This window comes from Podarcis melisellensis (genome assembly GCF_964234715.1).
Source record: "Podarcis melisellensis genome assembly, chromosome: 8".
Classification (NCBI taxonomy): domain Eukaryota; kingdom Metazoa; phylum Chordata; class Lepidosauria; order Squamata; family Lacertidae; genus Podarcis; species Podarcis melisellensis.
The window spans coordinates 83,727,975-83,740,322 of NC_138540.1; the positions used below are offsets into that span (position 1 = coordinate 83,727,975).

Sequence of the window (12,348 nt, forward strand, 5' to 3'; positions counted from 1 at the left end):
CAGGGTCTTCGGTCCAGCTCCCCAAAAGGAGTGGCGACCAGTGACTTCTTTTAAAAGGCTATTCCAGGAAACAGTCCTGGAGAAATTCAAGGGAGAGTTCTTATTTTCTCCCTTACTTTGACAGGACCTTATTCGGGGGGGGAATGGGGGGGTACATCTGCACCCTGGCAAGCTCCCTCTCCGTCCCTGGTTTACCAACAGTTAACGAGAGACCTGTAGCCTACGAGGCAAAAAAAAAAAGGGGGTTGTTTGTTTTTTTAAATAGGATAAAAACACACACACAATTAAGTCCACCTTGGCTTCCTGCCCTCAGTGGCACAGTGCCAGTTTGTGTCCTACCCAGCAACAGGCTCCAAGATCGTCCACGGGACGTCTAGCGGAGCTACTTGCGCAGCCCAGAAACCAAGCGGAGCGGACAGTCCCGACACACCCACCCGGGCACGTCGGCGCTGCCATGGCCACACGCCCTTGCTCACTCCGGTTGAATTTGCCCAACGGAGTCCGTATCCAGACCCAGACACCAGCACTGGCTGCCAACTTCCAAAGACCTACTTTTCACGAAGCTGAAAAGCACACGTCACACACCTGTGCCACCCCCATATAATATATGCATCTCTCTCTCTGTCACCCTGTTCATTCTTGCCTTAACCCAATTCTGAGATGATCTCCACGGAATTGACCTACATCTGAAATGACGCTCTGGCTGGCTGGCTGGCATACCTGCTCCAATCCAGCAGCCACTGCCTAATTTTAAATGCCCCTTTGGAACACCAAAACTTCATGCTTTTTCCTGGCCAACCAACAGCTGCCCCCCCTTGCCCCTTTCTCTCTCCCCCTCAAAACTTCGTGGGCGATTTAAACTGCCTAGGCGAGACGCCTCTCTCCACCACAGTACCGAACGCTTCCACAATCTCCAAAATCCAAGATGTTTTTTTGAAAGCCAAGTTTTCCGAGTTACAAAGGACCTTATAAATAATCGTAAATAACAATGGTAAATATTCTTACGCGACCGGATGTGCATTTCACCGTCCAGGCACGTTCCCTTTCAGGGATTGCTCTCCTCCGCTACTGTACGAAGATTCCTGCCAACTCACTTCTGGCAAAGGCTGCCAGATTTACAGGCAGAGCTTTGCGAAGATGCACCTTGCAGCTTTCGCTTGCCTCGTTTTTTTAAAAGCGTCCATTTAAACGGGTAATCAAAATCGGGGAATGGTGCAAAAGTAATAAAAGTGGAGGAGTTTCCCGGAATATTTGTTCAGGAAAGCAACAAAAAACCCTTTTCCATATGCAGAAACTGTCCGATCTCGTATGCTTGCATTTCTGAACTGGGGTCTAAAGGCAGCCAGCAGAGAGAGAGGGAGAGAGAGAGAGGCCATGATAAAAAGATTGCAGCACTGTAAACAAGGTATGCGGGGAGATTAAGCGGCAGATCCACAAGCAGGAGGAGAGAGACATCACACAGCCTGTGTTGTCGCTTTCTTGGGCCTGTTCCATGATATTCAGCTCGCTGGCTAGGGTTGGTGACCAGACTTGTGGTTGGCTACAGAACCCTGCGCTCCCTCCTTGCTGGTTTACATTTGGCACATATCTCCACTGTAATCGACTAGATCTCCTTGCGGCCAAGAGAACCCCCCCCCCTTCCTTCTTCCCAGCTCTGCAGGATTACTGCACATCTCAGGCTCCCCATGTCGTCCTCCTGCAGCCGTAGGGTGACATTGACCAGCAAGATGCAAATAAAATGAAAATAAAACAAGCTGGCCTTTTCACTCATTAAAAAATAAAAATAAGGAGAATAACAAGGTCACACACAACGCCCTCCCTCCACAAACACACACACACACCCCATGGCGCCAGAAAAAGCTGTCCACTACTGAAGACCTAGATCTAGAAGTTTTTTGGGGGGGTGGGGAAGGGATTGGGACGTTCTCAGGGCTGCGCAAGGAAGGAAAGGAATGGAGGGCTCCAACCAGCCCTTTCCATGGAACCCCAAAACTCAGGCGCGCACATAGGTTGCGTGTTTTAAAATACACACAGCCCCACTTTGGAATCTGATGAGTCCGCAGATTTCCTCTCCCCCCGCCCCACATATAGATAAATCGCCCAGGGAGGTGGCGCGCGCAAACCATTGCAAAATATCTATATGTCAGGGGCGCATGCCTCCCCCCTGCGTTTGCGCAAGCCCCTCTCCAAATCGGGGAACTGGGTTGCAGATTTCTCGCGCACCCGGGAAGAGTTGGATCGCGGTGCAACACCCACCCCCCCAAAAAAAAACTGGGGAGGGGGGCTTCGTGCACCCCCACCCACCCACCTTTCCTTGCTTTTACCTTGGACACTGCAATCCATTCTCCATGGCTGGCTGGCTGGCTTTCCTGCGCCTCCTGCCCGGGTCCAGCCGCCTCGCCTCGCTCCGCGCGCTCCGCTCTCCCCTCCTGCCTCTCCGCCTGCGCTCCTTTGCCTCTCTCGCCCCCCTTCTCCCCCTCCTCGAAGCCCACTCCCCTTCAGGCTACACCCACCGCCCCTCCCCCATCCGTGCCATTGGCTCCCCCTCCCACCCCAAGGTGCCCCCCCCTACGCCCGGCGCGCGCGCGCGCGCCCTCGCAAGCCTTGCAGATCCAAGGCGCTTTTTGGCACGCCTCCTTCTGCTGCTGGTGCGCGCGCCGATTGGGCGCCGGGGATGCCAGTCCGAGACCCAAGGGGGGGTCTTCCCCACCTACCCAACCCCCCACCCACCCCACTTTCTGTGCTGGCAGCTGGCAGGCGCGAGGGGGCTCCGCTGCGGCTGCGGAGGGGCAGGGATCGCAGCGCGCAGGGGGCTCCGGCCGGGGGAGCGCTCCTCCGGGCTAGCCTTAATCCAGAGTCACACTGGATCCGGATTCGTTCTGCAAGATTCAGGTGGCCATCGCAGCGTCGTTACCCGGGACGTGCAAATCACCTGGAAACCAGCTGGGCGTCCTACCTGTGTGCTCGGCACAAAGGGAAGTGACTCCGGATTAAAGCTGCAGGACTGTGTGCGCGCTTAATTGGTAGTAGACTCCACTGAAGCTCGGGGGGGGGGGCCTTTTGATTCGGAAGCAAGCCTTCAGCTCAATGCAAAAGAATGGTGCGAGTCCGCCGCCCCTACCCCTCCAAGGGCCTTGTGTGGGAAAGGGAGTGACTCTGATTCTCGGAGTCAATTCGGATTTAGAAAATGCAGCGCGGCGCCGTTCGTTCCCTCTCCGCTCGGTATTCAGTGATGGAGATGAGTTTACTCTCGTGTGCGTCCATGTAATAAATCTCTCACCGGATCACCTTGCTTTTTGGCATTCAAATCCAGTTTACACGCTCATTTTGAGTCGATGTAAGCGGTGCAACGCTTTCTAAATATGTCTGCTCAGAAATCCCTCCCAATTGAATTCAGTGTGACTCCCTGCATCGAGCCCGGAACTGAACAGGTTTGGCCCGCGAAGCCCCCGCCAATTCAGCGACTCCACACCCAGACATAGTGGATCCAGATATATAGGATCGCAGCCTTTAAAACAGTTGCCTGGAGATGTTAAAACGGTTGTATAAATGCGCCCCCGTGTGGTGAGAGAAAGCTCCAGCAGCCTTTTCTTTGCATTTAAGCATATCCAGCGTCTGAAATATGCTGTTCCTACACACCAGGGATGCATAGTATGCAATGTTATGATATAATTTTGAATGCATTTATATATTGGCTTGATTTGAAGCACTTATTTGCTCCTCTTCAGCCAAAGATCTCCAAGTGGCTTACAATACAATACAATACAATGGGGTGATAAAATCTCTATAAAAGGTTTCTGTGTGTGCAGACTTCATGCTTCTCTGGGGGAATCTTAATTGAGGTCTGCTTGTTTTGTTTTTTTAATAGAGCCCCTCTATTTCATGCACGGGTGAATTGAATAAAAAAAAAATGAGAGGCACAAATACAAGATGGGTGACACCTGGCTTGAGAGCAGTACATGTGAAAAGGATCTAGGAGTCTTGGTTGACCACAAACTTGACATGAGCCAACAGTGTGACGCGGCAGCTAAAAAAGCCAATGCAATTCTGGGCTGCATCAATAGAAGTATAGCATCTAGATCAAGGGAAGTAATAGTGCCACTGTATTCTGCTCTGGTCAGACCTCACCTGGAGTACTGTGTCCAGTTCTGGGCACCACAGTTCAAGAAGGACCCTGACAGACTGGAACGTGTCCAGAGGAGGGCAACCAAAATGGTCAAAGGCCTGGAAACGATGCCTTATGAGGAATGGCTAAGGGAGCTGGGCATGTTTAGCCTGGAGAAGAGGAGGTTAAGGGGTGATATGATAGCCATGTTCAAATATATAAAAGGATGTCACATAGAGGAGGGAGAAAGGTTGTTTTCTGCTGCTCCAGAGAAGCGGACACGGAGCAATGGATCCAAACTACAAGAAAGAAGATTCCACCTAAACATTAGGAAGAACTTCCTGACAGTAAGAGCTGTTTGACAGTGGAATTTGCTGCCAAGGAGTGTGGTGGAGTCTCCTTCTTTGGAGGTCTTTAAGCAGAGGCTTGACAACCATATGTCAGGAGTGCTCTGATGGTGTTTCCTGCTTGGCAGGGGGTTGGACTCGATGGCCCTTGTGGTCTCTTCCAACTCTATGATTCTATGAATCTGAGAGGAAGGGACTTGCCTAAGGCCACCCCATGGATCCTTGACAGACAGAATTCTTTTTTTAAATAATTTTTATTACGTTTTCCGTTAAACAACCCAATCATATCACATTAATTATTCCAAATTATACCAATACAAATCATAAAATCCGAATATTTTGCCAAATTATAAATTTTGTTGGGGGTTCCCATGCTTGGAGTTCAGTTGGGTCCGATCATCTCATATTTCTGCTGCTTTTAATGTTCACCAGCCCCATCTTCTTGATGTTATCCTTTTTCTTCTTAATAGCCTCTGAGTTGTTTCCACAGGTGAGTTAAAATATTATACTTCTGTGTGAATTTTGTTAGGCTCTCCCTTTTTTTAAAAAAAAACAACTGGTAGGTCTTTTGTTTGCAGTAAATCTTAATGCGCTAATCCAAAAGTCTTCCTCGAGTGGCAGGTGCCATTTTTTCCAGCTCCGATGAAATAGAATCTAGGCGTTTGCTCATTAATTTTACCAGACAAGTTGCACCGTAAATTAGCCTTTCCAGAGGAGATGTTACAAACACAGTAACAGAGTAAAATAGTGCTCCCCCTATAGCTCTCCAAATCCCAAATCAACCCTTTCCCCACTGCCTTCACCCTGAAAAAATCCCCGGACCAAGGTGAGAACACGAAATACATTATTCTCCACCAATTGCTGCCCCCTCCCTTAAAAAACACGCCTGAAGCTAAGCGAGGGTGTTGCCTTCCCAGATGAATGCTGTAAATGGCTCTTTACCACAAGTGTCCACTTGTTAGGACGTTTGTCTTGTTTAAAAATCACAGAGTTGGAAAGGACACTGGGGATCATCTAGTCAAGGCATGGGCAAACTTTGCCCTCTAGATGTTTTGGGACTACAACTCCCATCATCCCTAGCTAACAGGACCAGTGGTCAGGGATGATGGGAATTGTAGTCCCAAAACATCTGGAGGGCCAGGTTTGGCCATGCCTGATCTAGTCCAACCCTCTGCAATGCAGCTGTATTTGTCCTTTTTGAGTTTTTTTGTGCTGCAGGGCCTAAATCATGGGTAGGCAAACTAAGGCCCCGGGGGCCGGATCTGGCCCAATCGCTTTCTAAATCAGGCCCATGGACGGTCTGGGAATCAGTGTGTTTTTACATGAGCAGAATGTGTCCTTTTATTTAAAATGCATCTCTGGGTTATTTGTGGGGCATAGGAATTTGTTCATTTCCCCCCCCCTTCAAAATATAGTCTGGCCCCCCACAAGGTCTGAGGGACAGTGGACCGGCCCCCCACTGAAAAAGTTTGCTGACCCCTGGCCTAAACACTGGAACTCCCTGTCTATTTATTCAGAACAGGCAGGTACCTTCCCTGCCCTCTTTCTGGCTTCTGTAAGCTTATTTATATGAAAGAGGAGCATGCTAGTTGAAATAAGAATTTATCAATAAATATATGTACGAGATGCCTGCAAAGGTTGTGAAGGATTGTTTGTGGAAGAGTTGTTCCGGGTATTTTAATGGCTCCAGATATATAAATGACTTTCCCAACCCCACAGCATCAGAGTCCAGATGGTGCAGATGTTTCATTTAGGAATACAGACAGCGGCATTGCTAGGTTTCCCATCCAAATGCACCCACTTAAATTAATGAGCGTGGCTAGCTTCAGGCTATTAATTTCAGCGAGTCCACTCTGAGCAAAATTTGTTGAATACCACCAAAAGTACTTAAAAGATTCAGAACATGGGCCCACAGACAGAAATTTGCATGTGATTTTCATGTGCCCGGTTATACACGTAAGATGCAAATTCAGAATTAAAGTGTCGCAGAAGGCTCATTTCCCATCCAAATAACCCTCAAATAAATGATTCATCGATTTGCACTCCGCTGCAGATCACCCAGAACAATTCCTCCTCTTTGGTTCTTTTATCCCACAAATTCCTGCACCAAATAAATTGCTTCTCCCTTCAATTACCCCTATTAATTGCCTCCAAATAATCTCTAGATGAGGTCATTTTAAATCACGTTTTTCTTCAAAAATTAATATCCTTCCAGTAACCCAGGATCACCCCCCAATTTGTACCTTATCCAGAAATTATTGGAATACTCAATAAAAGACTTTTGAGCAGCACTTTTGAGTAAGGAGCGGCGCAAACGTCTTCCTCTGATGTATACAGTATATATTTCAGAGGAGGGAAAGAACTGCCAACATTTTTCCCATTGTCCACCAGAGGGCACTGTTGGCTCACAATCAAGGTTCCTTAGGGAAAACCAGTTGGTTGCCTTATTGGTTATTAAAACCAGAGAAAAGGGACCTGATCCAACAGTGTAGCTGAAATTCCATTGTGATGATTCCCTTTTCCACAACAGGAAGAAATGTACCAATACTGAAGTGCAGCCTTTGCTAACCTGATGCCCTCCAGATGTGGGTGAAAGAAGTTGTAACCCAAAAAACATCTGCAGGGCTTCATGTTGACAAAGGCGGCCGCAGTTTTGTCATCCACACATTTGATTTTTGCCCGGAACCAAGCAGGGATTACGGTAAGTCACAGTGTTTTCCTGTCTTCAAAATATTATTTTTCAGTCCTTTTCAATATATTTTCTTAAGAAGCCGGTACAGTATAAGCTTTTGCTCTAACGCAGCAACTTTTGTCAGATCAAATTATCCACACAACTCTCCATCGTGTTAATATTTGCACAACCACGTTCTTGCACACTGTTTTATTTTTTGAGAATGTAATAAAAGGCTGCCATGTTGCCATTAAAGTATCTGAGTTTAGCATTCCTCTTTCTTAACGTTTGAATGATTACCTCTTTGCAGGAAACAATAAATGTTTCTAGCACACAACTGAGAGAGGGATTTTGTAAAACCACAAATGCCAGTGAGATAAAAACTGGCGCGCAGTTATCATGTTGCAACGCTCATTTAGTACATTCAGATTAATGGCAGTGATAAAATTAGGGAAAGAGGGCAAAACTATTGAGCCATAGAAAACGGGAAAGTATCCAGTACAGTACAGTATTGCAGGAGAAGCAGTTTATATGGAAATGTGGACTCACAGATATTGCCACTGTAAAAACAGAATTGATAAAACGTTCCCTTTCTCTAAAAGTTCCTTTTGTAAAAATCTTTTCTATTTGATTTTCTTTATACATTCAAAATAAGTACCGTAACAGATGGATATTTTATGTGAAATTGTATTACAGTTGTATCTTTATATTATATATTATATAGTATATAGTATATAGTACAGTATATAGTATATAGTATATAGTATATTATATTCATTTGTTCAAGTTGCCTTTTCACCAAACGTTTGGGGTAGCTAGCAGCAACCTTTGCAAATACAACCCAGTATAATGAAATTCAGTTAAGAACATCAACAATATGCAAAGTAAAAAAACAACAAAAAAGGCATGTAAACATCCATTTTAGACATCCAGTTTTTGTTACAGTGGAGAAGAAAAAAAGCTTTATAAGGACATTATTTTTAACCACCGACGTCAAATCTGAAAGCACAATGTACTCTTGTTTTAAACATTGTTTGTTAAAGAAATATTTTAAACCACCACTGGTTATAATAAGCAACACCATATGTACAGATCAACTTAAAGGCCAGAGACCTGACTAAACTGAAATGTTTTTGCCTGCTGGCAGATGATCATCATCAGAGACTTATTGTAAGTTTGGGGTCTTTTTTAAAAATGCTAAAATAAAGATTGTTTTAAAACCTAATTAATCTATTAGCCCAGTCCCCCTCGGCCGTTTTGCAGAGATGTTACAGGGAGAAGGGGGGGGGTTGCTTTCAATTTTTTTACCAAGGCATATCATTGCAGCTACAAATAAATATTATTCACGGGTACAATCTTCTCTAACACGTTTTTGAATGTCACCCAGCAAAATAATTCTCAGTTCTTACCTTCATGGATGCCTTCAGGTGCCAGTCATTTTCTGCAGTATACTCCCATCCCAGGGCTTGACTGATTTTTTACCCTTGAAAGGTGGATACCTCTGACCACGGATGGGGAATCTTTTTCATCCCGGGGGCCACATTCCCTTCAGGAAGACCTGTCGAGGGCCACATCCCAGGGGTGGGCAGAGCCAAAGGAGACAGTAAGTGAAGCAATGGTTACAAATTGTACCTTTGCAAAGTAGGCTAGCTTCTACACACAAACCCCTCTCTGTGGTCAACACAGATGGATGCCAATAACCCCTCTCTATCCCCCATCCGGGACGCAGGTGGCGCTGTGGGTTAAACCACAGAGCCTAGAGCTTGCCGATCAGAAGGTCAGAGGTTCGAATCCCCGCGACGGGGTGCGCTCCCGTTGCTCGGTCCCTGCTCCTGCCAACCTAGCAGTTTGAAAGCACATCAAAGTGCAAGTGGATAAATAGGTACCACTCCAGCGGGAAGGTTTCCATGCGCTGCTGGTTCGCCAGAAGCAGCTTAGTCATGCTGGCCACGTGACCTGGAAGCTGTACGGCCAATAAAGCGAGATGAGCGCCGCAACCCCAGAGTCGGCCACGACTGGACCTAATGGTCAGGGTTCCCTTTACCTTTACCTTTATCCCCCATCCAGACAAACAAATTACACTATTGGGTTCTACTCCAGCCAGGGGGAAAACACTCAAAAGGGTGCAAAACTGGGCCAGTGTGGACCCAGATAGAGTTGGTTGGAGGGCTAGATGTTGGACCCCGGACCTGTGGCTTCCCATGTTAGCTATTAACAAAAATGCAAATGCTGGCTAATAACTGTTAGTGAATATACAATCGGTTGTGATGTCATTCAAAATATACGAACAAGCCACTTCAAAATGATGTATATATCATACAACACATCTCACAAAATATACAAGTAACTACAAGTTGTTATATGTATCAGAGCCAAACAAAGAAACAAACCAATGAATAGCGAGGAACGCCAGGCCGTCTCTCAAAGGAAGAGGACTCACAAAAGTCTCAAAGGAAGACGTCTCTCCAAAGTATCTCCGAAGTGAGCACTGATCCTACCATGATCCCCACTAGTATGAATATTTCATTGATCATTATTCGCTGATGAAGACTTTATAGTGGTACCTCGGGTTAAGTACTTATGTGATGGCCTGGGAACCCCATTCAGAGGCTGAACCGGAGGAATCCCAGCCTGCACAGGAGTCCCTGCCTCCAGGGCCGGCTGAACTGGGGCAGGGCCTTGATTCTGAAGCGCCTGCACCTGTGCCAGATCCTCAGGAGCAGGCACCAGGTGAGTCCACTCTGGCTCCAGAGGTGGCTGAGGACTCAGTGCCTGCAGGTGAGTCTCCCCCTGGGCCCAGTAACCCTTCAGCCTCTCCTGAACTGCAGAGGCTCAGGGCAGAGAGGCGAAGGGAACTGGTTTCTCCCAGGAGGAGTGCTCGCCTTAAGGCCAGGAGAGGCGGGTCTCCTGGGGGCCGGGGCCGCCCCTGGCCTCAGAGAAGATAAAGGCCAGTCAGCCCGGTCCCAGGTTGTGGGAGCAACGTCGTTGATGAGCTGTTTCGGCCAGCATCCAGTCCTGTTTCCCCCAGAGTTCCTGTCCTTGCCCGGCTTCCCGCTGTGGACCCCGCTTCGCCCGAGGAGGACTGTCTGCCGACCCTCAACTCAGGTCCTGGACCTCGCCCAACGGTAACCTCCCCCCTGGACCAGCACAGGGCCTTTCGCTGCTGCTGTGCCGCCGAAGCACAATTTCTGTTCTCATCCTGAAGCAAAGTTCTTAACCTGAAGCACTATTTTTGAGTTAGCGGAGTCTGTAACTTGAAGCGTATGTAACCCGAGGTACTACTGTATTCCGAAACAGTTGAACTGTTCCGGATATACTGTCCTTTTGAGACTGGAGAGACGTCTTCCTTGTATATTTTGAGAGATGCGTTGTATGATATACAGTGGTACCTTGGGTTACGTACACTTCTGGTTACATACGCTTCAGGTTACAGACTCCGCTAACCCAGAAATATTACCTCGGGTTAAGAACTTTGCTTCAGGATGAGAACAGAAATCGTGCTCCGGCGGCGCAGCCCAGCGGCAGCAGGAGGCCCCATTAGCTAAAGTGGTGCTTCAGGTTAAGAACAGTTTCAGGTTAAGAACAGACCTCCAGAATGAATTAAGTTCTTAACCCGAGGTACCACCGTATACATAATTTTGGAGTGGCTTGTTTGTATATTTTGAATGACACCACAACCGAATATATACTGTATATATTCACTAACAGTTATTAGCCAGCGTATTGCGTTCGCATTTTTGTAGGTTGTTAGATTTTGCAACACAGGGGTTTGTGTTTGTTCATTTTAAGAGTTAAGGCACAATTCCAATATGTTGTGATCCTGAGTAAGCACTCTCAGTGAACAGCCGAATGTTGCACCTTGTAGCAAAACAGGTGTGAATCTGGTCAGGTACCACCATTACTGAGTTGTATTCGCTGCCGACACTCAGGCTCACAATCAACTTGTGAAAATAAGCTAGTCTGTCAAAAAATACAAAACTTTGCTAGAAGATCAGAGGATGGTCCTGGTGAGAAACCCTCCCAAACTCTCGCCTTGAAGAATTAATCCCGTGCTGAAACCATCGTCTTAATTCTGCCGCTCAGCTACACTGCATTTTCCATTTTTCTCCATCTGTGGAAGCCACAATAGAAGTGCCGGCTTTATGGGAATATCTTGCTGATGGATAAATCCCGTCTGTCCTCACCAGAGGGCAGCGAGGCAGACGGGTCCCCTCTTAACCTCATCACTTAACTAATGAGGTTGTTGAAAGAAAGCCCTTTAGCAGAAGTCAGCAGGCAGACCCAAGCAGCAGAGTGTGAGGCTAAACAATTGCTCCTTGGGGTGTAGCAGAATGAGAGGGAATTGGGGCGGTGAGAAAAAAATATATACACCTTTCCATGATCTGTGACAAAGTTGGGAGAACCTGCGGGAGAGAAGAGGTTTCTTAACAGCTCAGAAGTTCCTATGTCCAGTCATCTTGGGACACCTTCAACGTTTCCCCAAGTGGTGTGGAGTTCCACAGGAGCTCTACCTCTGGATGAGACAACCTTGGAGAGATGCCCTTCAGGAGTTTGGGACCATAACTGCCTTCCACCCTACTCAGTTTGCAACTTTTAAGAAAAGTCCTCATGAAAATTTGTCAGCATTTTAGTATGAATTTCTGTACTGTCTGCAATATTGCTGGATGTGCCTCTGTTCTTTTTTAAAATAATTTTTATTAAATTTTCCATTTCAACAATTCCATTAAATATTCCAAATTATAAAAATACATATCATATAGTCCAAATACGCTGCCAAATTATAAATTTTTGTTGGGGCTTCCCATGCTTCAAGTTCAGTGGGGCTCTAATCACCTTATGTTTCTACTGCCTTGAGTTTCCAATAGTTCCCTCTTTAAATCTTCCTGTTGTTATCCTTCCTTCTTTCATGGCCTCTGAGTTGTTTCCAAAGGTGAGTTGAGGTAAAGAATAATGTGCTTCTGTGTGGAATTTGTATGACTCCTTTTTTTTTTTTTGCCTCTTTTCTGCAAGCAATTTTGTTCCTCAGTATAATGCATTTTCATATGCTGTTTTCACAGATACATTCAATGTGCATTCGATGTGCTCTTTAATGGTGTGCAAATTTTGGCACGCAATTTTTTCCCTCAGTATAATGCATTTTCATATGCTGTTTTCACAGATACATTCAATGTGCTCTTTAATGGTGTGCAAATTTTGGCACGCAATTTTTTCCCTCAGTATAATGC

The 12,348-nt window shown here is 46.5% G+C and overlaps 1 protein-coding gene across 1 annotated transcript in view; it reads right to left on the reverse strand.

The window, feature by feature from the left end:
• Window positions 1–2,476, reverse strand: part of HIF3A (hypoxia inducible factor 3 subunit alpha) — a 59,663-nt gene extending 57,187 nt beyond the window's left edge. Inside the window, exon 1 of the mRNA XM_081922020.1 lies at window positions 2,325–2,476. Coding sequence (XP_081778146.1) covers window positions 2,325–2,350 — 26 coding nt within the window. The 5' untranslated portion in view covers window positions 2,351–2,476. The remainder of the gene's footprint in view (window positions 1–2,324) is intronic.
• Between the last annotated feature and the right edge of the window lie 9,872 nt (window positions 2,477–12,348).